General features: G+C 45.4%; 1 protein-coding gene across 4 annotated transcripts in view; it reads right to left on the reverse strand.

The window, feature by feature from the left end:
* The window catches only part of vwa3a (von Willebrand factor A domain containing 3A), a 116,163-nt gene that overhangs the window by 84,173 nt on the left and 4,075 nt on the right, over positions 1 to 27,915 (reverse strand). For 3 of the 4 annotated variants that reach the window (XM_039775576.1, XM_039775577.1, XM_039775575.1), the window contains exons 2-7: positions 26,425 to 26,543; positions 23,676 to 23,802; positions 20,949 to 21,073; positions 16,682 to 16,759; positions 13,687 to 13,741; positions 10,921 to 11,022 (exon numbers count right to left, since the gene is read on the reverse strand). In XM_039775576.1, the coding sequence (XP_039631510.1) occupies positions 10,921 to 11,022; positions 13,687 to 13,741; positions 16,682 to 16,759; positions 20,949 to 21,073; positions 23,676 to 23,802; positions 26,425 to 26,492 (555 nt within the window). In that variant the 5' untranslated portion in view covers positions 26,493 to 26,543. Of the gene's footprint in view, positions 1 to 10,920; positions 11,023 to 13,686; positions 13,742 to 16,681; positions 16,760 to 20,948; positions 21,074 to 23,675; positions 23,803 to 24,984; positions 25,067 to 26,424; positions 26,544 to 27,915 lie in introns of those variants that run through there. The other variant, XM_039775578.1, reaches the window with a different exon arrangement.

The raw sequence follows: 27,915 nt of genomic DNA on the forward strand, positions 1-27,915 counted from the left end.
GCAGCACAAGTCCTGTCTGTCCCCCTTAGTTTGACAATTAGTACGAGTGACAACTGACTAGAAGATCTAAGCACTCTGGATGGCTGGTGTAAAACACACAATTCAGATAAATAGACAGGAGCGAGTCCATGTAAAGATTTAAAAACTAGCAACAAGATTTTAAAATCAGTTTGAAAACTGACAGGCAGCCAGTGTAAAGAAGCTAATATTGGAGAAACAGAGTCAGACTTTCTTGCCCCAACCAGGAAACGAGCGACCAACATTCTGGACCAACTGTAACCTGCAGATCAGAGATTTGCTAATCCCAGAATACATCGAGTTGCAGTAATCGAGGCGAGAGATGATAAAAGCAGGAGTAGCTTTCTGAAGATCTTTAGAAGATTAAAGGCTCGATCTTACCTTACCCTTCTGTAGTCAAGAGTTGCTTTTTCCAGCATCGTCTATTATGTAAAATCGAGCCTTTAATCTTCTAAAGATCTTCAGAGAGATACTCCTGCTTTTATCATCTCTCGCCTCGATTACTGCAACTCGATGTATTCTGGGATTAGCAAATCTCTGATCTGCAGGTTACAGTTGGTCCAGAATGTTGGTCGCTCGTTTCCTGGTTGGGGCAAGAAAGTCTGACTCTGTTTCTCCAATATTAGCTTCTTTACACGGGCTGCCTGTCAGTTTTCAAACTGATTTTAAAATCTTGTTGCTAGTTTTTAAATCTTTACATGGACTCGCTCCTGTCTATTTATCTGAATTGTGTGTTTTACACCAGCCATCCAGAGTGCTTAGATCTTCTAGTCAGTTGTCACTCGTACCAAATGTCAAACTAAGACGGACAGACAGGACTTGTGCTGCTGCTGCTCCTCGTTTGTGGAATTCTTTACTTCGTCACATAAAGGAGTCGTCGACAATTCAAAACGAGATTAAAGACTCATTTCTAGTCACTTGCTTTCCATGACCTTCTATAACACTGATGGTTTCCTCATTGTGATTATGTAACATTACTTCTATTTATTATCTATCTTATTTTATGTTCATATATTTTATTACTATTTATGTTTTATTGTTTTTGTTTTTTCTTTTATTCTATTATCGTAAAGCACTTTGGCCGCAGCATTCCTATGTTGTTTTAAATGTGCTATAGAAATAAATAAATTGACATTGACAAAGCTGGAAAAAGCAACTCTTGACTACAAAATCAATCTGTTTCTCAAAAGAGCAGTTACTTTCAAAGATAACACCAAGACTGCGGACTTGAGGTTTGCAAAAGACAGAGAAAGAGCCGAGAAGTCCAAGACCGATTTGGGCTTTAGCTGATGGACCCGCTATAAGCACCTCCATTTTATTTTAATTCAGATCAAGGAAATTATTAGCCATCCAGGATCTTAGTTCAGAAAGACACTTATGGAGTTGATTGATTGCAGAGTTGCAGACGGGAATATAAACCGGAGTATCATCAGCATAGCAGTGAAAAGAAATGTTAAATTTCCTAAAATTTGCTCCAATAGGGTGAAGGTATACAGAGAATAAGAGAGGACCCAAAATGGCTCCCTGAGGAACACCAGATTTAAGAGGAGCCGTAGACGAAAAAGGAATTTAAAGTCACTGAAGAGTGTCTACCAGTTAGATATGAGCTGAACCAGTTAAGAGCGGCCCTTTAAGCCCAACAAGATGTTCAAGGCACAACAGCCATCTCTCATGGTCAATAGTGTCAAAGGCAGCGGACAAGTCAAGGAGGACAAGGACTGCAGCGCTACCTGAGTCAGTAATAATAGAGATGGCATTGAAATATCACATGAACACAGCTTTCTATAAATCCTAAATCCTCTCAGATTGTAAAAAATTAAATTTTCTCTTTCGAGAATTCATCATTGTCATTCTATAGTAAGCAAGCCGGGCCTGAGCTGTCTTGTTGAACCTTCCATTCATTTTATTTGCTGTATCTGTCCTATTTGCTAGGAGCAGCTCAGGGGTACACAAAATACCTACACAAATATTAGAGGAAAACAAAATTAAATAGGAGTTGTTTTGTTTTTATTTAGCAAAAATATCTGCCAGTGGGGTAGGCAAAACTTACTTGACCAGATTTCTTAAACTAAGCTAAAAAGCCGTAAATACGCTTTTTTTGAGAAGTCACTGATTAATAATAAATGGTACAACTCAAACCACTTACACCTGAACATCAGCAAAACCAAGGAGCTGGTGGTGGATTTTAGGAGGCCCAGGCCCCTCATGGACCCCGTGATCATCAGAGGTGACTGTGCAGAGGGTGCAGACCTATAAATACCTGGGAGTGCAGCTGGATGATAAACTGGACTGGACTGCCAATACTGATGCTCTGTGCAAGAGAGGACAGAGCCGACTATACTTCATTAGAAGGCTGGCATCCTTCAACATCTACAATAAGATGCTGCAGATGTTCTACCAGATAGTTGTGGCGAGTGCCCTCTTCTACGCGGTGGTGTGCTGGGGAGGCAGCATAAAGAAGAGGGACGCCTCACGTCTGGACAAACTGGTGAGGAAGGCAGGCTGTATTGTAGACACGGAGCTGGACAGTTTGACATCCATGGCAGAGCGACGGGCGCTGAGCAGACTCCTGTCAATCATGGAGAATCCACTGCATCCATTGAACAGGATCATCTCCAGACAGAGGAGCAGCTTCAGCGACAGACTGCTGTCACCATCCTGCTCCACTGACAGACTGAGGAGACCCCACACTATGCGACTCTTCAGTTCCACCGGGGGGTAAACGTTAACATTATACAAAGTTATTGTCTGTTATACCTGCATTGTTATCACTCTTTAATTTAATATTGTTCTTTATCAGTATGCTGCTGCTGGAGTATGGGAATTTCCCCTTGCCTGAAGAAGGGGCCTGAGTTGCCTCGAAAGCTTGCATATTGTAATCTTTTTAGTCAGCCAATAAAAGGTGTCATTTTGCTTGGCTTTTCTCTACATTCATAATGGCTAACACGGTACAATACCCTAGTACTACCCTTGGGATTAATAAAGTATCTATCTATTATATAGTGCCTTTCACATCTGTCTATCTATCTATCTATCTACCTATCTATCTATCTATTATATAGTGCCTTTCACATCTGTCTATCTATCTATCTATCTATCTATCTATCTATCTATCTATCTATTATATAGTGCCTTTCTATCTATCTATCTATCTATTATATAGTGCCTTTCTATCTATCTATCTATCTATCTATCTATCTATCTATCATATAGTGCCTTATCTATCTATCTATCTATCTAACCATAAAGAAAACAAGATGCACTGTTAAGCTATAAATACTTTTCACTTGCTCAGACTTCAGTTCTTGCAGTGTACATTGTGCCCCAAGGCAGTGCTGGCTGTAAGTGTCCCCCTTCCTTTAAGATCTGTGCTGTGGAATCCGTAAATGAAATCAGTGAAGGAGGAGCGGTCCCCCTTGAAGATTGGTGCCCTCACAATCAGGGGGTGAGCAGGATGATTGGCGCCTATCTTCCCAGCCGGGGGTTGGGGTTCTCAAGGAGGGGTTTTGGCACCCCGAAGCCTGTGCCAAGGGCTGGGCCCTGCTATTTGCTATTTAATCTCCTCCTAAATGAAGTACCATTTTAGATGGGGCTGTCTTGTTGCGTAGCTCCCCAAGTCAGAGGGGTCACCTTTAGAAGATATGATTGTTATTTTCATGTGATTGAGTTGTGTTTCGTTTCTGTTATTGTCTTATATATAAATATTGTCACACACGTGTGAGTAGGAGACAACTAAAGGGCCTGAACAATAGTAATTCCAGATCCGACCAGGGGGCGGCGGCGGTGTGCACTGATGGTCTTTCTCAGTCCCTTGCAGACCATTCTCGGGAAAACCCGCGGGGTTCCGGTGCCCTTAGATGATGTCACTTCTGGCGTTGACGCCTTTGTTGATGTAACTTCCGGTTCTGATACCTCTGCTGATGCCACTTCTGGTTCTGGCACCTCCAGTGATATCACTTCCAGTGCCGACATATGAAGACCCCATCTTTGCTGGCATGAGTCAGTTCAGTTGTGGACCCCGGTTTGTGATATTTTCAACCTTCTTTGCAGCCAGGACATAATATACGGGTGGCTGCCCCAAACCTTCTTGCTGTCTCTGTGTGATATTTGTGACAACGTCTATGTGTGGAAGTGCGTGTGTCTGTCTGTCTGGTCCGGAAGTGCGAGGCTACAGCATGAAGCTGAAAGAAAGCGACTCTCCCTTCACCAAAGTGAAACCGCCATGAAATACAAACTCGCTTAGCCGCTGATAGACAAGGGGGGTGAACACATCGGCAAAACGAAACCTCAGAGGAGAGAGAAACTCGCTTAGCCGATGATCAATTTTTTTTCCTGATGATTTCAATATTTTCTAGGTGCCCGGGCTTCTTACAGCAAAGGCTTACACAGCTAGTAATAAATAAATAACAAAGACAGTTTATAAAAGCTGTAGGATTAAATCCTAAAATGTCGTTTTCACAAGTATCTGCCCCCCAGTATCTCTTACCTTAGCTAGTAAAACGCACCAGAAGAATAATTTGAGTTGTGCAGTCTTCTGTGTGCAGCGTGAAGGTGGTCCTGCTCCAACCAAAGTGCCTGGAAACACGCATTAGTAAAGGAACACGGCGGGCACCGTTCATCAGACCTCATTGTCACGCTCTCAGCAGAAATGTCACAAAGGGTTGGACAGGCGGTGACATATCATGTGGCTTGAGACACCATCTAAAGTGACGGTGGCACCACGGGTGGCGAGGACCAACATACTTCGAATGGTTGGGTGAGTCGCTGCGCTGTGGTGGATATGAAGAAGATGAGGCTGAAGGGTGGTCCGGTGGAAGGTACTGGAATGGAAAGTACGAAACGGCAGGTCTCATCGCTAAGAAAGGGAGAGGGAATTTTGAGTGCAGCCAGGAAAACTGGGACTGGGACGCCCGGACGATGGCAGTGCAATAGCTGGTGGCAGTTGGGAGTGCAGTTGTAATAAGCAACATTTATTCAAGATGTTTTTTGTTTTGTTTTGTTTGCTTTTAAGAAGAGGAAGTTCTCAATTAAAATATTCCTGAATGTAATGAAATACTAAGCGTTTCCCACGGGAAATGTCGACTTATTGCTGGTAAGTTTGCCCAGCTGCAACTTAAATGTAAATAAAGCAGCATGTTTTCATGTATAAAGAGAAGCTTCCTCAGTCCTCAGACTTTCTGAATCAGCGCCTCCTTATGGAATCAAGTTCTTTACTATTATGGTCTGCTCAGTGTGTGTGTGTCCACAATACTACAGCTCAGGTCAGGTCAGGGTGGGGAGCATGCAGCACGTTGCTGCACCCACCACACTACGAAACAGCAAGTTGGCAAACCCCCCAGGCAGACACGCGGTCCAGGCCCACCCACTGCAGTCAGGTGTTAGGTTGGCATCTCCTTGGCCTGGTCCAGCCACTAATGAGGGTCCTGCAAGCCGGATCACCCTCAGGGTGGACTGGACCAGTAACCTCGTGGTCTGCACTCCAGCACCTCAGCAACCTGCAGACCATAATGCCTTCAGTTTATACAGTATAAGTGCCCAAGCGGATGTATTGTATTGTATTGTATTGACCCCCTTTTTCTTTTTGACACCCACTACACACCCAACCTACCTGGAAAGGGGTCTCTCTTTGAACTGCCTTTCCTGAGGTTTCTTCCATTTTTTCCCCGCTGAGGTTTTTTTTGGGAGTTTTTTCTTGTCATCTTAGAGAGTCAAGGCTGGGGGGCTGTCAAGAGGCAGGGCCTGATAAAGCCCATTGCGGCCCCTCTTGTGTGATTTTGGGCTATACAAAAATAAACTGTATTGTATTGTATTGTATTGTATTGATGGATGGGCATTCCAGCAGGATCCAAGAGGATTTCTTGCCCAGCTAGATGGACAAGGGAGGAGGGTCTCGGGTGGCTTTTTAACCCTCCACTATGCTAGGAGGCAGCTTCCCTCGGGTGGAGCGCCCTTCAAAACTCCTGCCGGGCACTTTGGGAAATGTAGTCTTGGTGAGCAGCCCCGTCAGGGTGTGTAGGTCCCACTAGAGGGAGCTACAAGAAAAGCTGGATACCTGAAAAGAGGTTCTGCCTGAGCCAGACGTGCTTCACACCAGAAGAACTCACAGGTCTGCCTTAAAAAGAAGCCACCCAGCCTTCTCCAGGTGAGCTGAGTCGGGAGGAAGTGGGCAAAGCTTACCTGGAGGAGAGATGGAGGATTTTTTTTGTGTGTATTGGAGGATTGTGTCCCGTACAGTGGTGGCTCCTACTTCAGACTTAATTCGTTTCAGGAGGCTGTCTGAACTCTGAATTGTTCAGAGAAATAATGGAAAGTGAATGAATCCGTCCCCAGACCCTAAACAATACCCACTTTGATAAACTTAAAACAGCAAAGAGTCGCTGGAGAAATCAGAACAATGGACTTCCTCAAGGCTCAGTGCTGGCTCCTTTTCTGTTCGATATTTAAACCGACGACCAGCCTGTGTTCACCAACAGTAGGAGGTCCATTTATGCAGATGATCTCTGCTTAGCCTCCCAGTCTGTTTCCTTCCAAGATATCCAAAAGAGACTTACCAAAGCCCTCAGCCGCCTCTCAGAGTATTACATTAAATGGTTCCTTAATGCCAACCCAGGGAAGACACAGGTCTGTACCTTTCATCTTAACAAAGACAAGCAAACACAACTCTAGAGATCAGGTGGAATGATGAAGTACTGAAGAACACCAAACATCCTGTTTACTTAGGCATCACTCTGGACAGGTCACTCTCTTTTAAAGAACATATTTTTAAACTCAAAAAGAAAATATCCAGCAGGAATACAAGCTAGCAACCACATCCTAAGGGAGCAGACCCTAAGACCCTGCGATCAACGGCCATGGCACTCTGTTATTTAACAGCAGAGTATTGCGCACCAGTGTGGGCTTGGTCAACCCATGCCAACAAGGCTGACCCTGAGCTAAATAGTGCATGTCGAATCATCACCAGCACATTGCGGACAACGTGCCTTCCTGCTTTATACAGGCTGGCCAGGATCGAAGCTCCCCATATATACGACAAGAAAGTAGTTCAAGAGTAGAAAGGTTCAAGCAACTGATGGACTCCAGGCACCCACTTCACCATCACCAGGAGGTAAATCACCGACAACCTTCTCGTCGGAGTTTTGCCACAGTGGAACCCCTTAATCCAAAGCAGTCCACAAAACACGGGCTTGAGAGGTGGCGAGAGACTGACTGTAGCCCTCCCAATGAAGCTCTTCCTACACCTCAAGAGCACCTACCCAATGGAACATCCCTCTCCAGGAAAGGCTGGGTGAAAGGTGGGCATAACAAGGCACAACTATTCAGATGGGGCCTCACAACAAGCACTGAATGTCCCTGTGGTGAGCCCACCCAAACAATGGACCACATTCTCCATGAATGTTCTCGAAAGGCCCTACATGTACTGATGAAGATCTTAAGGATGCCAATGACGCCGCTCTTACCTGGATACGGCAAGTGGCGTGATAAGATATGATGATGAACAGCAAAGACACATCATTTAAGGTAAAAATAACACAATTCAATGCCCTAAATAATAAAAGAAACCTGCAGCAACTACTTGTCCGAAGCTCCCTAAGTGAACCAACAGAAAATGGCACATCTTCCTGCCTACAGAAAAAACAGAAAGCGTGTGCTCACATTTATAATTCACACCGTGTAGTTGAAGTTTCACCCCCAAAAAGTCACGTCCCACACTTAGCCCCTCACATTTTGTCTTCCACAATGTAAAAAAAATGCACCTAGAAATGTAAATAATGCACCTCATTTTTTTTTTTATATCTTCCAGTTTATTTTGGTTTAATAAATGCGTAGGTTAAATTGTCAAAAAATTAACCAAATATGTGAAATACAATTAAACTTAAAAATATACCTGGAATTTTAAGGATAACAAAAAAACATATGAATTATATTTAAGTACTGCTCATTAAGATGGTTATTATGTCATATAATGTTTTGAATAATGTATAAGAGTTTCAATAAAAATTACCGTCCCATTTTCGAATTTAGTCTCCAGGCCAATTGCACCAGCTATACGTTAGTCACTGTTATCTCCGTAGTCAGAACAAATGAATTTAACATTTACAATAAAATGTAAATGTTTATAATATAATATATGGCTTGCTGCGTGGCACCGTATATATTGATATTGTGACGCGTATCTGCGGCACGTTACTTGTTCTTCAGAACCATTGATAGTCATGCAGTGAAAACAGCAAACGCGTGCTGTGTAACGGCCATAAAAATACAAGTAATACAAGTTTTAACGATCCAGTTAGGTGATAGGAAAAATATCTGGGGCGAAATGGGGGGGGCAACTTTTCCGGATCCCTGTTATACCACACTGCCAACTAGAACATCGCATAAAGGGATCGTTCTCCTGCAGATCATCTAATGTGGTCTACCGAATGTCCCGACACTGCACTCTATTGGCGCTTTTCCACTGCATAGTACAGCACAGCACGGTTCAGTACAGCTCACCTTGGTTCGGCTCAGTTCAGCTCGGTTTGCGTTTCGACTGCAGTTTAGTACCGCTTTAGAGTAGGCGGGATTATTCACGTGTCGTTATAGTTGCGCCGCGTCGCCCCATCCAGCTCTCGCTGGATCCGCTCCTCGGCTACCAACGAGAGGAACGTTTGTACTTCCTCAATAGACCACGAAACAGCCATTTTTGGTTAAAACAAAATGGTGCGTCCGAACCTTCGCTGGCTGTGCTAAAAATCTAGCGGGTCTGTTGTGTCTCGTGTCGCAAGTTCAGTGACGCAGTAATGACGATTTTCTCCGGCCAATCAGTGACCAGCAGAGTTTACACGTCACGTTTTGGTAACGGTTTGGCGCTTGGAACCTCGGCTGAGGTGGTACTAAAAAAAGGACCAGGTACTGTTCCCAGTGGAAAACCCCCCAAAAGTGAGCTGAACTGAACCGTGTCGTGCCGTACTATACAGTGGAAAAGCGCCATATGTGGGAGAAACACTCCGCCAAAGAATGAACTTCCACAGGTGCCACGTCAAGCATGGCAACTGACTTCAACAGCCATGGACACTGTGAGAGGGACTTTAAAGTCACAGGGCTTATGGGCAACCAGCAGATGCCGGTCTGCTTATGACTCCAAGAATTAATAAAATAACAGTGGGAGGTCGAGCTTTTAGTTACAGGACCCCTAAACTGTGGAGTGGTCTGCCTGCTACTATACAGTAAGAGATGCCCCTTCGGTCTCAGCTTTCAAATCCCGGCTAAAGACTCACTATTTCAGTTTAGCACACCCTGACTAGAGCTGCTGATGAACTGTACAGACTGCATCTCTGTTATTAGTCTTTAGCACTAAAACATAAATAACATGACAGTTATAATTTGTTACTGACCCTCACCTATTCCGTTTCTCTTCTCGGTACTCAAATGTGGCATTTGGTGCCACGGCCCACCTGCCAAGTTGTTTTGCCTGCCTAAGGAAAAGTCATCCCTGATGGAGGATCGCAGGAATTGTTGGGTAGAGGGGTCCTTTCATCGGATTGGCTGTCTCAGCCGTCAAGTGGCCAATTGGGGGGAGGCAGCATTGATGGCCGAGGTCTCCAAATCATATTATGGGATATCATCTGCTGTTAAATTCTGCTCCATTACTTGTAATATTTTTATACTGTATTGAGTATTACTTGTGCTCTGATCTGCATATTGTATAGTGAGCGCCATCTGTTGCTGCATTTTTTCACTGCACTCGCAGAAGTATCATTCAAACTCTGGATCAAATTTCTCTCAAATTTGACGTTCAAAGTTAGAATCGTATGCGGGTCGAGGCACCACTGTATAAGGCAGGGGTCGCCAAGTCCGGTCCTGGAGGGCCGCAGTGTCTGCAGATTTTCATTTTAGCCCTTTTCTTAATGAGTAGCCTGCTAATTATCTTCTTTTGAACTCATTTTAATTGACTTGTTCTTCAAGACTCAGACACCTTCATTGTTTCTTTTTCCTTAATAAGCAGCCAAACAATAATGAGATATAAAATAAGCCGAAACAACTGGTGTCCATTATATAATATGTAAAAATAAAGAACGATGAAGGTCTCAGGAATGTCGATCTGCTCAGGTCCACAAAACATTTTAACAGAAAAGAGAAAATCAACAATTTTGTAACTGTCTGCTAACGCACCGCGAGAGCGGCAACAAGCCATGGAATTAAAGAACGAGTTTAATTAACGACGAGACTCGGCACCTCATTAAGCAGCCGGTTGGAGTGAAATTGGTTGGAGTTTGAGGCCCTGACTTAGTTGCTCTTCTGTCAGCTCCGTCACTTCACATTTCATTTCTGTTTGGGTGCCATTTAAGGAAAGGAAATGAAGCAATTCAGACGAACGATGAAGAAATTCAGGGGAACAAATCTTAAAAAACAAGTCAATTCAAATGAATTCACAAGAAGTTAATTAGCAGCACAAGCAGGGCACTCAGAAATAAAGGTTAAAAGAAGGGTTAGAATGAAAACCTGCAGCCACGGTGGTCCTCCAGGACCGGACTTGGCAACCCCTGGTATAAAGTATCCTGAAGCTCTTGACTGCTTGCCTGGTGTTGGGGGCTCTGGGTGCCCCCTAGTGTTCACAAAAGGAATGACCAGCTGCCGGGCGCTTTATATATCACAGCTTTAGTACAAGGGTTCATCCATTCATCCTTCTTATAAATCCGCTTTATCCTGAGCTGGGTCACGGGGAAGCTCCAGCCTATCGCAGCAAGCATATCAGTTACTGTACATTGGGAAGACAGGAAAGTTCAATGTCTCGCTCAGGGTCACACAAGCGATTCACTGATGAGGACTGAACCTGCAGCTCTGAGATTTAAAAATTCTTTACCAGCAGCCCTTGCCGTCAAAATTAAATCCCGATTCCAAAATCCCACGTAACGTTCTTACCAAAAGACACTGCTGGAAATCATAGAGTTTCCCCAAACTGCAGTTGGCATTGGAGGCATCAACCAGAACGCCGACTTTCGTCCCCTTCACCAGTCCAAATATCTGAAAATTAAAAATCACTGACAGTTAGAAATAAACATCCTTGGATATACCAGGGGTGAGGAAACAATGGCTTCATATTGTTTAATTAATATTGGCTGTTCCTTTTGTTCCCAGTTAACTCAGAAATGTTTATAATATGAACACTGTGAGAGACAACCTGGCACCGCAGCCAGCGTGGACCCCCCACTCTTAGCTGGCTAATAGCCCGTGATAATGAAAGGTCAGGGAGGGAATAACAGAATCTCATTTCATGTCAGGACCAGGGTGTGGAAGGACATTACAGAGGCTACAGTGGGGCTGGCATTCTAACAACCGCTGAGCAGCACCCGGGATGAACTTGGGAACAAGGAAGGACAGCACAGTGGGCACCTGCCACCTATAGACAGAGCGTGCTCCTTTACACTGGGTGGCAGCATCCCATCTGGCAAGCCCCATTATGGATGCCTGCAGAGCAGTATGGGAGTTGCGGTCCCACTGGTCTGCCCTGTCAGGTTCTGTGGGCCCACCAGGAGGAGCCTTTGGATAGTAACGTTACAAGGACCACCGTAGCCTCACAGGACATGGAAGTGCAACCTGGAGGTGATTAGTTAAGCACCACAAGTATTCCTGGGTCCAAACGTTGAAAGACTCGGCTCAGGAAATCAGGAGAGGATCCGGACAACACTCCCCTGGGAGAAGACGAGAAGGAGCAACGAGAGGGACGATCGCTATTACCGGGCTGGATTGTGTCCTGTGAGAGCTGCAATGACAATGAAGGAAGGAAGCCTGTAAAAAGTACTTGTTATTGTAATGAAAGTACGGGATTTGAAACCGGGACTCTGTGTGCGTAATCGTGTCTGGGGTTTGCCCCCTAGTGGCCACAGCACGTACAATATGATTTTTATATTGTAAAATAATGTTGTAAACTAGCCATCCCCCGCGGCCCAGCCTCTCGGATTAGTGTGAATATATCGCTCCTGCAAGTGAACTATGATTCTTAGCACGATGAGAGAAGTCGCAAAATCAACCTGAACGTTCAGGCAAATTCGATTAAAAAACTCGATCTAAATCCATTAAGTAGTTCTCTCATTCGCTAGCTAAGCGGAGTTAAGGAACACGCCCCGAGGCTGGTGCGTGAGTGAGGAGGGCATCCTCCCCTCGGGCCGTCGCGTCTCTCTCGGTTTCACGCAAATAAATCGGTACCGCAAGCGAACTATGATTCTTAGTGTGATGAGAGAAGCTGCAAAATCAACCGGAATGTTCAAGCAAATTCTAGAAAAAAGCCCGATCTAAATCTGTGAAATAGTTCTCTCGTTCGCTAGCTAAGTTGAAGTAAGATACGCCCTGAGGCTGGTGCGTGAGTGAAGATGTTCCAACCCCCCTCCCCTCGGTCCTCTGCGTCTCTCTCTTGGATTTGCATAAATACATCTGTACCGCAAGAAAACTCTGATACTTAATGCGATGAGAGAAGTCGCAAAAAGTCGCAAAATCAACCGGAATGTTCAAGCAAATTCTAGAAAAAAAACAATCTAAATCCGTTAAGTAGTTCTCTCGTTCGTTAGCTAAGCTGAGGTAAGATACGCCCTGAGGCTGTCGCGTGAGTGAGGAGAGCCCCGCCCCTTTCACCTTAGCCCACTGCATGTCTCTCAGATTCACGCAAATAAATCAGTACTGTGAGCGAACTATGAAACATAGTGCAATGAGAGAAGTTGCTAAATCAACGGTGTGTTCAAGAAAATTCTAGAAAAAAGCCGATCTAAATCTGTTAAGTAGTTCTGTCGTTTGCTAGCTAAGCGGATGTAAGATACGCCCCGAGGCAGATGCGTGAGTGAGGAGGACCCAACCCCTCGGTCCGCTGCGTCTCTCTCGGATTTGCACAAATAAATCGGTACCACAAGCAAACTCTAGTACTTAGCACGATGAGAGAAGTCGCAAAATCAACGGAATGTTGATCAAAATCCGTTAAGTAGTTGTCTCGTGAAACTGGACCGACATACAGACAGACAGACAGACGTTGGATTTTGTATATACTGTATATCTAGAGATTAATCACTAATCTGATGTCCTTAGAAGCCACCTACAAAACTTTTTGTTAGGTCAGGGGTGGGCAAAGTCAGTCCTGGAGGGCCGTAAGCAGCTGCAGGTTTTGTGTTCCAACCCAGTTGCTTAATAAGAACACAATCCTTGCCAATAATTTAATTAGTGCCATGTCAGATCATTCTCATATATTAGACTTTTTTTGTTTTTCCTTTCTAAGACAATGATTTGAAGTGTAAAACAGACGAGTAATTCTCAGTCCTTCACTTTTTTCTCTTCACCATTTCATTAAACCAAATAAATAAATGGAGACACACTAAATGGAAAAATGCTGGTTTCTTTTGTCATTTGCATCTTATGGCTAATAAGGAGCCATGGAAGATCGAGAATAAGACTAAATTAACCAATTAGGGTTCAAAATCCTAACGAGCAAGACCGCTAAAATAAAGCAGAAATGCTACATAGTAAGCTATTGGGTTGGAAGGAAAAACTGCACCCACTGCGGCCTACCAGGAACGACTTTGCCCACCCTGTGGTACGTTAAAGTGCTTTGATTGGCTGGCCGACAATAATTAAGATGAGCTGAAGATGTGACTCCAGCACAACACGGGAGTTTAAAGCAGAATAAAGAGATAGCGGGCAAAATACCTTTCTGCTCCCTTGCATGAGCCATCCTATCCGCCGATGATACAGCTCCACGGCCCTGTAACCAAGAGAGAGAGAAAGACGTCATTCAGCGCTGAAAACCGTGGCCATGGGAGGATATTTCCCATCAGTCTTTAACGATTAATCATTTTTAATTTACTTCAACTGGAACAAATATGTGGTACAGTAAAGCATGACCTCCCACGCGCTAAGTGAAACGGTTAAGAGAGTGGAGATAAACGGGAGCCTCTGCCAGCCTGGCACCATCCTGTATTCGAGAGGTTTAGTAGACCGACCGTGACTGAAAATGACCTCACTTTGACAAGGGTAAGGAGGTCAATCGACACAGAAACTTGGAGTTGTCTGTGTGTCCTGAACAGATCAAACCGATAAGGGCGTTTTGTGCAGCAAACACTGCAGCGTTGTGCCCACCCCGTCACACGTTCACGGCTCTTTAGCCGCTTTTGACATCTAGATATCCATAGCATTTAAAACAGCAGGGACAAGGAGTGGTTTCTGGAATTAGCGTTGGCATTATGGAGTCCGTGGATGTATAAATATTGAGAGTCTAGCGTAACCGTATAGGAACTTCTCAAGGACAATGTTGTGCAATTTCGCTTCTCAATCCCGACCCTGGGAAAACAATTTCTGTTAGTTTTAAAAGCAACAGACCACATAATCAATGAATATTTAATCAATAATAATGTGGCTGTTGGTTTTAAGTATCCTGTCTGAAACAGTAGCCGAGTCTACGATCCATTTAGCTGGCGAGGAGGACAAAGGTGGCAGCCTACCCTGGGTAACTTCATACTTGATTCACAACGGACTAAAGCGGGATACAGAGAGACCAAAATAAAAAGAAGACAGTCATGCACTGTGAGTGCGGGTGAGACAAGGCCCACTAAGGAACTGATGACCCAACTGGAGTTTGTGTTGGCGTTGAGCCTGAAGCTTCAGCTGGGAGCCGCCTGGGGATGCAAGAAGCACTGCTGTTTAGGCTGTAGAGGTATATTTGTGACACTCGTTTTATTTGTGGTTATTATTTTAGGCATATTATCTGTCAGGTCAGGTCAGGTCAGGTTGGGGAGGATGCACCAGCACAGGGCATTGCCGCACCCACCACATGATGAAATAACTCAGGATCCTGGTTGGCAACCCCCCCAAGTCAGACGCACAGTTCAATCTCACCCTCCAGAAATGACCCTCAATCTGCCTCAGCCAGGTGTTATGTGGGTGTCCCCTTGGCCTGGTCCAGCCAATCGCATCCTCAACAATGAGGGTCCTGTGAGCAGGGTAATCACACCACATGGCCGCAGTGCCGTAACTGACGCTCCCTCACAATGCAGGTCATGTGCCTCATTCGGGACTCCATGAGTAACACAAAGTCAAACCAGCGGGACCCAAGGATACTTCCAAGGACACACACACGATGAAATGGAAATCGGGACCCCAGTTAGCAACCCCCCAGGCAGACACGCAGTCCAGTCCCACCCACCGCAGCCAGGTGTTAGGTTGACATCTCTTTGGCCTGGTCCAGCCACTAGGGTCCTCAACAACGAGGGACCTGCGAGCCGGATCACCCTCAGGGTGGACTGGACCATTAACCCTGTGGTCTGCACTCCAGGAACCAGCAGACCATAATGCCTTCAGTTTATACAGTATGCCCAAGAGGATGGACGGGCATCCCAGCGGGATCCAGGAGGATTTCTTGCCCAGCTGGATGGACAAGGGAGGAGGGTCTCGGGTGGCTTTTTAACCCTCCACTATGCTAGAAGGCAGCTTCCCTCGGGTGAAGCGCCCGTTCAAACTCCTGCAGGACACTTTGGGAAATGTAGTCTTGGTGAGCAGCCCCGGCAGGGTGTGTAGGTCCCACTAGAGGGAGCTACAAGAAAAGCTGGATACCTGAAAAGAGGTTCTGCCTGACCCAGACGTGCTTCACACCAGAAGAACTCACAGGTCTGCCTTAAAAAGAAGCCACCCAGCCTTCTCCAGGTGAGTCGAGTCAGGAGGAAGTGGACAAAGCTTACCTGGAGGAGAGATGGAGGATTTTTTTGTGTGTATTGGAGGATTGTGTCCCGTACAGTGGTGCCTCGTACTTCAGACTTAATTTGTTTCAGGAGGCTGTCTGAACTCTGAATTGTTCAAAGTACGAATTGATTTGTCCCACTAGAAATAATGGAAAATGAATGAATCCGTCCCCAGACCCTAAACAATACCCACTTTGATAAACTTAAAACAGCAAAGACACCTAATTTAAGGTAAATATAACACAATTAAATGCCCTAAATAATAAATGAAACCTGCAGCAACTAATTGTCTGAAGCTCCCTAAGTGAGCCAACAGAAAAATGGCCGTAGTGCCGTAACTGACGCTCCCTCACAATGCAGGTCATGTGCCTCATTCGGGACTGCATGAGCAGCACAAAGTCCAACCAGCGGGACCCAATGATACTCCGAGGACACACACACACACACGACAAAATAGCAATCATGATCGTGGTTGGCAACCCCCCCCAGACAGACACACGGTCTAGTGCCACCCACAGCAGCCAGGTGTTACGTAGGCGTCCCCTTGGCCTGGTCCAGCCACTCTGGGTCCTCAACGATGAGCAGGATCACCCTCGGGTAATCGTGCCATATGGCTGTAGTGTCATATCTGACGCTCCCTCACAATGCAGGTCAAGTGCCTCATTCGGGACTCCATGAGCAACACAAAGTCCAACCAGTGGTACCCAATGATACTCCGATGACACAAAGAAAGGAGTCCAGGTTTGGTCTGAGGTCACTGGATAGCGTCCATGTCTCATAGCCATTTAGCAAGTCAGGAAGCTCCAGGACTCTAAAGACTTTTGTTATCTATGGCCCCTCTTAACCTACAGTGTCATCTCATCAGTATGAAGGATCATTTATTGGGTGCAAACAACAGGAGGACTTTGAGAACCTTGACATCGGGAGGACAGTTGTGGCTAACGTCATTCCGCACACAGCGTGATACTCACTCATAAAGCTGGGATTCAAATTCATTGATCGAAGTCGCACTGAACTCTAGATGCTTTCTTTTGAAGTGACTTTTGGTCCTATGAAAAGAGAGAAAACAAAACATAACCGCCGTCAGAATGTCAGTCCACAGCTCTCTCTATTGGAAAGTTCACATTGGCAAAAGGTTTTGGGCCCTAAAATATCCATTCAACAAACTGGCATGGGGGGCAAGGATACACAACGGTATAAAGTTACCGCTCACGTGCAGCTTGGTGAGTGGCTTCTGCTGAGAACACAGGCAAGGTGGTCAGCACATGGACATGTACATTTATGTGCCTAGCAGACGCTTTTCTCCAAAGTGACTTGCAAAAAAGAGGTCAACGTAATCAAGTGAGCATCAGTCTAAGGGGGCTGTTTTGGGAGAGGTGTCACAGGACAAGGCTAGAAAGATGATCTCCAGAAGGGAAGAACACAACACAAATACAGTGGACCCTCGGGTCATGACCGTAATTCGTTCCAAAACTCTGGTCGTAACCCAATTTGTTTGTGACCCGAACTCATTTCCCCCATAGGACTGTATGTAAATACAATTAATCCGTTCCAGACCATATGAACTGTATGTAAATATATTTTCTTTGAAGATTTTTAATCACAAAAATAGTTAATTATACCATAGAATGCACAGCGTAATAATAAACTAAATGTAAAAACATTGAATAACACTGAGAAAACAGAGAAAACTAACACTGCAAGAGTTCACGCTACAGCCTTATGAACCGCTCGCTGTAAACACTTTTTTTTTTAACGAGTTTTAAGCACAGGGAAAAAAATGAAAATTTGAAAAATCCTTAATTTATACAAAAACTAACCATAAACAATCAGGAAAACTAACCTTGCAGCAAATCGCTATGAATCTCCCTGGCTTTCTCGCATAACATCGCCTCGCTTACGTTATCTCCTGCAAATTAATTCTCCTTCAGCCACACTTGTAACAGTTTTTCCACCTCTTCCAGCACTTGAGGCCTCAGCTTGGTTAACACTGGAACTCCTTTTGCAACATCAGCTGCTTTAATGGCCTCTTTCTGCTTTAGAATAGTCGAAATTGCAGATTTTGACTTCTTTACAGGGCGGGAAGTTCAGTAACAAGTTTTCAATAATTTCTTTCTTTAATTCGATTTCAATTTTCTTCGAACCTTTCGTCTCACCAACACTGCCACTCTTCACTTGCTTAGAGGCCATGGTTAATTGCAAAATTAACGCAAAAGCACACGAGATAGATCACAAAGAGTTCAGAGTGAATGCACGCACGTCTGACCGAGAACAATGTACAAGGAGAGACTGAACACGTGCGGAAATCATCGGCGCGTATGAACCGGAAGGGAAACTGGCTTGTTCGTCACCCGAGTGTGTGGTCGTGAACAGATGCAAAAGTTTGGCGAATGTTTTGGTCGTAACCCGATTTGTACGTGTTCTGAGACGTTCGTGACCCAAGGTTCCACTGTACCAGCGAGAGTTGCAATTCCTAACGGCCATTATGAGTTAGACAGAAACTCTACTAACAAGAGTCTTCAAACGCTTCTTAAACACACTGAGGGAGTCAGCATTTCAGATGGAGGTGGGCAGCTCGTTCCACCAAGTAAGAGATACACATGAAAAGAGTCCAGAGATGGCATCACCAGCAGACCTGAGTGGTCAAGAAGGAGCAGAGGACCTCACAGCTATCTTCGTATACTGTATATGGGTGCCGACTCATCGACTACACTGTAAGCAAATATCGAGGAACTAAACTTGTTATGTGCTGCTACAGGGAACCGATATAGTCACCTGAAGAGAGGAGTGACACGTGCCCGCCTCGGCTGGATGAACACCAGACTTGCTACCGCATTTTGAGTCATCTGTGGAGACTTGGTGCTACGCCAGTACGCCTGCCAACAGAGAGCTACAGTAGTCCAGAAGCGACAGCATCAGTGAGTGCAAGGTGGGAAACAGCCGTGGACAGGTCTACAGTCCATCGCGAGGAATGAGCCACACTTGCGATGTACAGTCCCCGGTTAACCCAACCTGCAAGTCTTTGGGGATGTGGAAGCAAAGCCCGAATACTTAAAGGAAACCCTACACAGACAACAACCGGACATGAGGACGCCAAACCTGTGAGGTGGCAACTCCAAGCACTGTGTCACCGTGTCTGCCTGGCGACAAACTAATTCAGTCAAAATACTGTTATGTAATGATACTGGCATTTATTTGACAAGCCGAGTCATCTGCAGCTGCTTGGTGACACATGCTGAAACAAACTTCTGCCAACAGAGAGCTGCTGTAGTCCAGACGTGACAAGACCAAAGCCTGCACCAGCAACATCAGTGGGTGCAAGGTGGGAAACACCCCCGAATAGGTCCACAGTCCATCGCGAGGAATGTGCCACACTTGCACTCACACAGGGAGGCCAATTTACAGTCTCTGGTTAACCCAATCTGCAAGACTTTGGGCCCAAATACTCAAAATAGAAACCCTACGCAGACATGGTGGAAACACGAAGATTCACACAGACAACAACCAGGCATGAGGTCTAGACCGAGGGTTAGGCTTAGGGTTAGGGTAGAGGTTAGGGGTAACACTGTGTCACTGTGTCTGCTTGACGATAAACTAAATCAGTCAAAATACTGTTATGTAATGATACTGGCATTTATTTGATAAGTCAAATCATCTGCAGCTGCTTGGTGACACATGCTGGAACAAACTCCTGCCAACAGAGAGCTGCAGTAGTCCAGAAGTGACAAGACCAAAGCCTGGACCAGTGGTTGTGTTGCTAACTCTGTCAGATACGGCCTGATCTTACGGACGTTGTGTAGAGTGAATCTGCAAGACCCAGAGACCATAGCAAGGTGGTCAATGAAGGACAGTTGGTCATCGATCACCACCCCAAGGTTGTCTACAGACATAATAATAATAGTGTGCCGAGCTCAACAGAGATGGGGTGTTGAATAGATGGACAAGCTGGGATAACAAGAAGGTTTATCTTTGCCAGGACTAGCTGGAGATGCTGCTCCTTCATCCAGGTTGCGATATCAATGAGACATGCAGAGATTATACCTGATACTGTGTGGCACTGTTAGAAGAAACCATAGGATAATAGGGTCGAATGAGGAGGAGTATAGAAAGAAAAGAAGAGAAGAGGACCCAGCACTGATCCTTGGGGCACCCTCGTGTCGTCTCTCCTCACCAGGACACACGGTGGGATGTGCCTAAGAGGTCTCAGTGATGCCAAAGTCTGAGAGAGTGGCAAAGAGGATATGGTGGTTGACTATGTTGAAGGCAGATGAAAAGTCGAGCAGGATGAGGAGAGATCATTAAATGAGAGGGAGATCAGTGGAATGGTAAGGATGCAGGGAGTAGAGTTGGCGAAGGTGGAGGAATGTAAACACTTGGGGTCAACAGTACAGAGTAACGGGGATTGTGGAAGAGAAGTGAAGAAGAGAGTGCAGGCAGGAGGAATGGGTGGAGAAGAGTGTCAGGAGTGATTGGCGACAGACGGGTATCAGCAAGAGTGACAGCGAAGGTCTACAGGATGGTAGTGAGACCAGCTGTGTTATATGGGCTGGAGACGGTGGCACAGGAGACAGAGCTGGAGGTGGCAGAGTTAAAGATGTTGGGTGTGACAAGGATGGACAGGATTAGGAACGAGGACATTAGAGGGTCGGCTCAGGTTGGTCAGAGAGGCGAGATGGTGTTAGTTTGGACCTGTGTACAGGAGACATACTGGCTACATTGGGTGAAGGGTGCTAAGGATAGAGCTGCCAGGTAAGAGGAGAAGAGGAAGGCCTAAGAGAAGGTTTATGGATGTGCTGAGGTGGTGGGTGTGATAGAGCAAGACGACGAGACAGGAAAAGATGGAACAAGGTGATCCACTGTGGTGACCCTAACAGGAGCAGCCGAAAGAAGAAGGAAAAGAAGAAAGTCAATAGAGGAAAGACAACCAGGGGCTCTGTTACGTTTCTGGGTCTTTTTAACGAACCATCCACACATTCGCCGTTTTAATCCTTAGAAGCGTCTAACAAGCTCACGCCAGAGGACTACTTAAGTTAAATGAAAGGAAGAGGAGGAAATGACAGAAGCTTTCAAAGTGAAGAGAGCTCAAAACCTGAGGAGGCGGGGGAATCTGGCATTTCAGCCATCAAAAAAAGAGCTCATTATTCATTTAGCATTTAATGGCAAACATTAATTATCAAGAAGACTCAGCATTTATGTAAGCATAAGGGAAAAAAAAAAAAAAGGCCAGTGAACACTTACGTAATCAACCTGCCTTGAGTGAGTAGGTGTGCGATTGTAAGCTTCATGTACTCCAGGCTGTGGGTGCTGAGCCATTCTTCTGACGTCTGGGTCTCTCCAGCATGCACCTTTGGACCTTGCATTCGCTGCAGAACAGAATTAATTACAAGATACAATACAGCAAGCATTTGGGCCTGCAGGAGTCCAGATCGCTAGGCCTGGATGCCTCACCCCCGCTAAGTGCTTTGAGACTGAGGCCGGCTGGAGGTCTGAGCTAGTGGGAGAAGTGGGGGGTATGGAGGTCACAAGAGGAATGCGTGTGGCGTATCTTTGTATTATGTAAACGTCTACAGCTCGTCTGAGGTACTGTAGGCTTTTTATTTGTGTTGGGTGTCTCTAACTGTTCCCTCAGCACCCCTCTGAGCTACTTTAAAACGGATAAACGATGTGAAAAATGTGATGTTCGTGGCGCAGTCAGTCGGAGGGACAGTTCGGTGGCCTTAGAATTGCGTCACTGGATTTTTGGCAGGTAACGTGGCCATGCTGGCTCCATCAGGCTGTGAACTCCAGCATACGTTTGGATGGTTTGCGGGGATGAGGGTCAGCACATTCAAATCTGAGGCCATGGTCCTCAGTAGAAAAAAAATTTGACTGCCTTCTCCAAGTGGCAGGTGAGTTACTGACTCAAGTAGAGGAGTTTAAGTACCTCGGGGTCTTCTTCCCAAGGGAGGGGAAAAGTGACGGAGAGATCAATGGATGGATAAGGGGTGGCGAGTGCAGTAATGCGGTCGCTCGACTGATCTGTAATGGTGAAGAAGGATCAGGGCTCTCGATTTACGAGTCGATCCATGTCCTTACCCTCACCTATGGTCATGAGCTTTGGGTACTGACTGAAAGCATGAGATCGTGGGTACACATGGTACACGCAGGATGGCAAAGCTTTCCCTTCGAGATCCAGGAGAGGCTTGGAGTACAGCCACTGACCCTCCACATCAAGAGGAGCCAACTGAGGGGATTCAGGTATCTGATACGCATTACGTCTGGTCACCTCCCAGTGGCAGTTTTATGGGCACGACTAACGGGCAGGAGACCCCGAGGAAGACGTTGGGCTCGCTTGGAGGGCTATACAGTCATATGAAAAAGTTTGGGAACCCCTCTTAATTCTTTGGGTTTTTGTTTCTCATTGGCTGAACTTCCTTTTAATATCTGACATGCCTTATGGACACAGTAGGACTTCAGCAGTGACATTAAGTTTATTGGATTAACAGAAAACATGCAATATGCATCATAACAAAATTAGACAGGTGCATAAATGTGGGCACCCAACAGAGATATGACATCAATACTTAGCTGAGCCTCCTTTTGCTCCTTTGAGCCTCCAGACGCTGTCCTCCTGTAGCCTGTGATGAGTGTCTGGATTCTGGATGGAGGTATTTCTGACTATTCTGTAATACAACATCTCTCCAGTTCACTTCAATTTGATAGCTGCCAAGTATAGACAGCCTGCTTCAAATCACCCCATAGATTTTCAATGATATTCAAGTCTGGGGACTGTGACGGCCATTCCAGAACATTGGACTTCTCCTTCTGCATGAATGTCTTTGTAGATTTTGAACTGTGTTTTGGGTCATTAGATAGATAGATAGATAGATAGATAGATAGATAGATAGATAGATAAGGGACTATATGATAGATAGATAGATAGATAGATAGATAGATAGATAGATAAGGGACTATATGATAGATAGATAGATAGATAGATAGATAGATAGATAGATAGAGATAGATAGATAGATAGATAGATAGATAGATAGATAGATAGATAGATAGATAAGGGACTATATGATAGATAGATAGATAGATAGATAGATAGATAGATAGATAGATAGATAGATAGATAGATAGATAGATAGATAGATAGATAGATAGATAGATAGATAGATAGATAGATAGATAGATAGATAGATAGATAGAAGGGAGATAGATAGATAGATAGATAGATAGATAGATAGATAGATAGATAGATAGATAGATAGATAGATAGATAGATAGATAGATAGATAGATAGATAGATAGATAGATAGATAGATAGATAGATAAGGGACTATATGATAGATAGATAGATAGATAGATAGATAGATAGATAGATAGATAGATAGATAGATAGATAGATAGATAGATAGATAGATAGATAGATAGATAGATAGATAGATAGATAATCAGCATTGAGCAGTGACAGGCATTCAAATCAGCACAATGACAAGGGGACCCACATTTTTGCACAGCCAGTTTTTCACATTTGATTTAATTTCATACGACTAAATACTGCTTCACTAAAAATCTTTGTTTGGAAAACACCCCAGTGCTCAAATGTTCCTAGGAAATGAAAGACAAACCACCGTTATCTTTTTTGTTGAAAGTCGAGTCAATTATTATGCAGGCTGAGAGGGGCTCCCAAACTTTTTCATATGACTTTATGCCTCCAAGATGGCCTTCAAAACACCTTGGGATTCCGCAGTACGAGTTAGGAAGTGTGGCTGGGAAAGGGATGTGTGGGCCTAATACCGTTGCCCCCGCAAATGAATGAATGAATGATTTTAAAAACATTTGTGTAGACAGCCGCCCAGGGAAGTACATTAATATGAATAATGAAGTACGATACTGAGAGGGCATCAAACCTCGCACGCCCTCCATCTTAACTGTCATGTCACCCATCCCTCCCCTCCCAAGTACACAACAATTGCTTACAAGTAAGTCAGCAGTCTGGTTGATGTGGGTGACCAGCAGGTCATCGTCTGGTACGGTAACAACAGGTGTAACGTCTTGCCACAGTGGCTTGTATCTCACTGGAACGATTGCCAAATTTGTCTCTGGCCTAGGAAAAGAAAGAAAGAAAGAAATCAAGTTAGCACACTCAACAGGGACCCCGGGGACCCTGAATCAGATTAAGCGGGCTTGAGAATGTTAGATTAGGTTACGTTACCATTAACCGAGAAGTCCAAACATATCAGTCAGAGCAAGGTGGGGGTGTGCGCTTAACAAGAGCTGTAGCCTTGTGGCAGACAGCGAGGAAATAAATCACGGAATAGGCTGAATTAGAAATTAGGGAAGGAAGTGAAAACAAAATGGCTGCTGCGTCATCCAAAACGAACGGGAAAAGGAAGAACCGACAGCCCATCCATGCAATGCAACCATCAATGCATAAGAATTACGTCAAATTCAATAAATATAAGGACACCGGTAATGGCGCAGCACATGATAACGTGCAGTGAATACACTTGACTTGACTATTCCTAGTTCTCCTCCTCTTTCTTTCTCTGTACGTTTATCGTTTGTTTGCTCAGAGGTCGATGCGCTTGTGCTTCCTGAGCAGCTCTTCTCTTCTCCACGCTCCGCTTCTTCTCTTCTTTCGTCGGAATCTTTTCGCGTTAAAACTGATGAAGTCAGTGTTTGTGTTGCAGTTTCTTAGTACGTTTTCGTTCATTTTTCTCTTAAGCTGGCACTTAAGTCTTTAATCTGCCTCAAGAATGATTTAAGATATGAAGAGGTGGGAGAAGTGACGGCGAAGGTGGTCGGGATGAGAACGGCGCCCGTACGCATGCGCCGCACGGCCGAGAGTTGATTCTACAATAAAATAAAAATAAAAAGAGGAGGTCAATCATCACCCTGAAAGCGGACAGCAGACGTCACGTAGTGTATGTGGACCACATTTCAGGTCAATCGGTGAAACGGTTTGTGAACGACAGGTGATTTAAAATGCCGGACAGACAAACAGACAGCCATGGCAGCGTATTATATAAGGAGATAAATGAGCAAGTAACACACTGAGTTTGAATGTAAGGTGTTTTACATTTTTTGGGGGTGGGGGGGACAATTTTTATCTATCCATCCATTTTCCAACCTGTTGAATCCTAACCACAGGGTCATTAGGGGTCAGCTGGAGCCAATCCCAGCCAACACAGGGCGCCAGGCATGAACCAATCCCGGGCAGGGCGCCAACCCACCACAGGCAATTTTCATTATTTCATTAAATATCCCTGCAACCCTTTAGACTTACTTAATACATGAGGTCTAGATGGCCCTGCAAGGAGGCATTCTGGGAATTCTTCCATTAATTAAGGGCTTGGCATCAGTATGAGGATGTTAAATGTCTTTGGCATCGCATTCAGGATGTGGCCTTAAACCTGACCATCTTGGCACAGGCCATGACAAACTTTATGCAGAGGTAGAGGAGGTGACGGTGAAGGTGGGAAGGAACGCAAGCGCCGCACAACCACCCTGTTGGTCAATGCCGAGAGTTGACTCTACAATTAAATAAAATAAAAAGAGGAATAATCTTGAAGGTCAATCATCACTACGAAAGCGGATAGTAGACGTTATGTGGGGGCGGCACGGTGGTGCAGTGGGTAGCGTTGCTGCCTTGCAGTTTGGGTTCACTTCCTGGGTCCTCCCTGCGTGGAGTTTGCTTGTTCTCCCCGTGTCTGCGTGGGTTTCCTTCCACAGTCCAAAGACATGCAGGTCAGGTGCATTGGTGATTCTAAATTGGGTTTGTGTGTGTGTGTGCCCTGCGGTGGGCTGGCGCCCTGCCCCGGATTTGTTTCCTGTCTATGCGCCCTGTGTTGGCTGGGATTGGCTCCAGCAGACCCCCGTGACCCTGTAGTTAGGATATAGCGGGTTGGATGATGGATGGATTACCGTTATGTACTCACGTGTAAGTCGGGTCTTGAAACCTGAAAAATCGATCATAAAATCAGACCCCAGCTTGGACGCCCATTCAAAAATGCGATACTTACATTTTTTTTTTCCCCCCCATCTTCTTGCCTCCTCCGATCTCGCACCAGTTTCTCAGATGCATTGAATTTTGTTGCAACAGCGCAGTTACCAATTTCTTTCGCCACTTCAATGACTTTTAATTTTAAAACCAGCTTCATATTTTCTTTATATTTCATATTCATATTTTCGCACACACACACCAAGCACCTGACATGCATGTCTTTGGACTGTGGGAGACATGGGGAGAACATGCAAACTCCACGCAGGGAGGACCCGGGAAGTGCCGGGTACAGAGAAGGACCCGGGCTACCACTGCACCACCCTCACCGACATTATAAAATACCCGAAATTATACGGTAAAATCAAGCCCCGTCTTATAAGTGGGAGAACTTAAACGCAGGTATATACGGCAATTAGCAGCACAAACTGGTCACTGATGAAGAAGATGGTTAGAATGAAAACCTGCAGCCACAGCTGCCCTCCAGGCCCGGAGATCGACACCCGTGCTCCAAGTGTTGCACAGATGGGCGTATTGTCTCTGAATTAACAGGTCACCTTCAGCCATTACAATACACTTTGATTGTCTTGAAGTTGGGGTACAAAAGCGGGTCAGACAGACTGGCAGTCACAGAAGACGCAAAGTGCCAGCGATAGATGTGGCAAGCTGATGATAGCTGCTTAGGTGGGGCCCGTCTCTAATGCCCTCTCCCATAACCCCACTTACATTGTCGCCATAAGAAACTGGTCATTGTTGAGAATCTGAGCCATGCCGCTGCCTTCGCCAGGGTTCATCGTGGATGAAGATGGCAGATTGCTTCTTTAGTCGGTACTCGGAAGGGCAAGCTGCAATAAACCAGAACAAAAGGCAAAATGAGTGCTAAACATGACAGACAGCGAGCAACAACAGCCGCCATAGCACCTGTACCCTACGAGCCCGCTAGGCATTGTTTGGATCAGGCCAGTACCAGGATTGAGAGACCACCTAAGGGGGTGCTAACCCTGAAGTCTGTGTGTGGATCCTGATGCCCCAGGGCAGTGATGGGGACGCTGTGATGCACTTGGTGCTGCCCTTCAGATGAGATGGAACACCAAGATGATGTCTCTCTTCGGTCATAAACGATCCCTGGGGATCTTTCAAAAAGGCGCTGGGTGTGCCACCCAAGTCCAGGGTAGACTGACTGTTATGGCCTCATCCATTCTGGTCCCCTGATCCCTGTCCTTTTATTTGCTAACCTATCTGTCACCCCTTCAGCACCTGAAAGTTAATGTGCGGTGAGTGTACTGGCGCAAGAATGGCTGCCCTGTTTGTGTGTGTGTGTGTGTGTGTGTGTGTGTGTGCCCTGCAGTGGGCTGGGGTTTGTTCCTGCCTTGGGCCCTGTGCTGGCTGGGATTGGCTCCAGCAGACTCCTGTGACCCTGTGTTAGGATATAGCGGGTTGGACGATGACTGGCTGACTGACTGACTGACAGTTTCTATTTTAAAATATAACATAAGCTGGAATCATCGTCCTTCAAAAAATAGTCTTGGAAAAGCCGGCCCAGGCAGTGTGATGCTATCTGCTATGGACAAATGCCCTGTTGGGAAACCTTTGGTCCTGGCATTCACGTGGGTGTTATTTTGACACGTGCCACCTGCCTAAAGAGTGTTAGAGATCAAGTACACCCTGTCATGGCAATTACATTAACTGACGGCAGTGGCCTCTTCCAGTAGGATAAAGCGCCCCACCACACTGTTCAGGAATGGTTTGAGAAACACAGCAAAGAGTTCAAGGTGTGGACTTGGCCTCCAAATTCCCCAGATCTCCATCAGATCGAGCATCGGTGGGATTTACAGGAAAAACAAGTCCGATCCATGGAGGTCCCACCGAGCAACTTACAGGACATTAAAGATCTGCTGCTAATGTCTTGGTGCCACAGACCAGAGGACAGCTTCAGAGGTCTTACGGGGTCCATGCCTCACTGCTTTGGTGGCACAAGAGAAGACCTACACAATATCAGGCAGGTGGTTTTAATGTTGTGGCTGATCGGTGTAGATGCAGGTTAATGGAAAAGCAAGATTACAAAATGTAAGAACAGTGGTGGTTAAAATGGAATATACTGGGAGGACAGTGAACCCATCAAGACACACTGGGAGGACAGTAAACCCATCAAGACACACTGGGAGGACTATGAATCCATCAAGACACACTGGGAGGACAGCGAACCCATCAAGACAC

The sequence above is a fragment of the Polypterus senegalus genome, chromosome 13, assembly GCF_016835505.1.
Source record: "Polypterus senegalus isolate Bchr_013 chromosome 13, ASM1683550v1, whole genome shotgun sequence".
Classification (NCBI taxonomy): Eukaryota; Metazoa; Chordata; class Cladistia; order Polypteriformes; family Polypteridae; genus Polypterus; species Polypterus senegalus.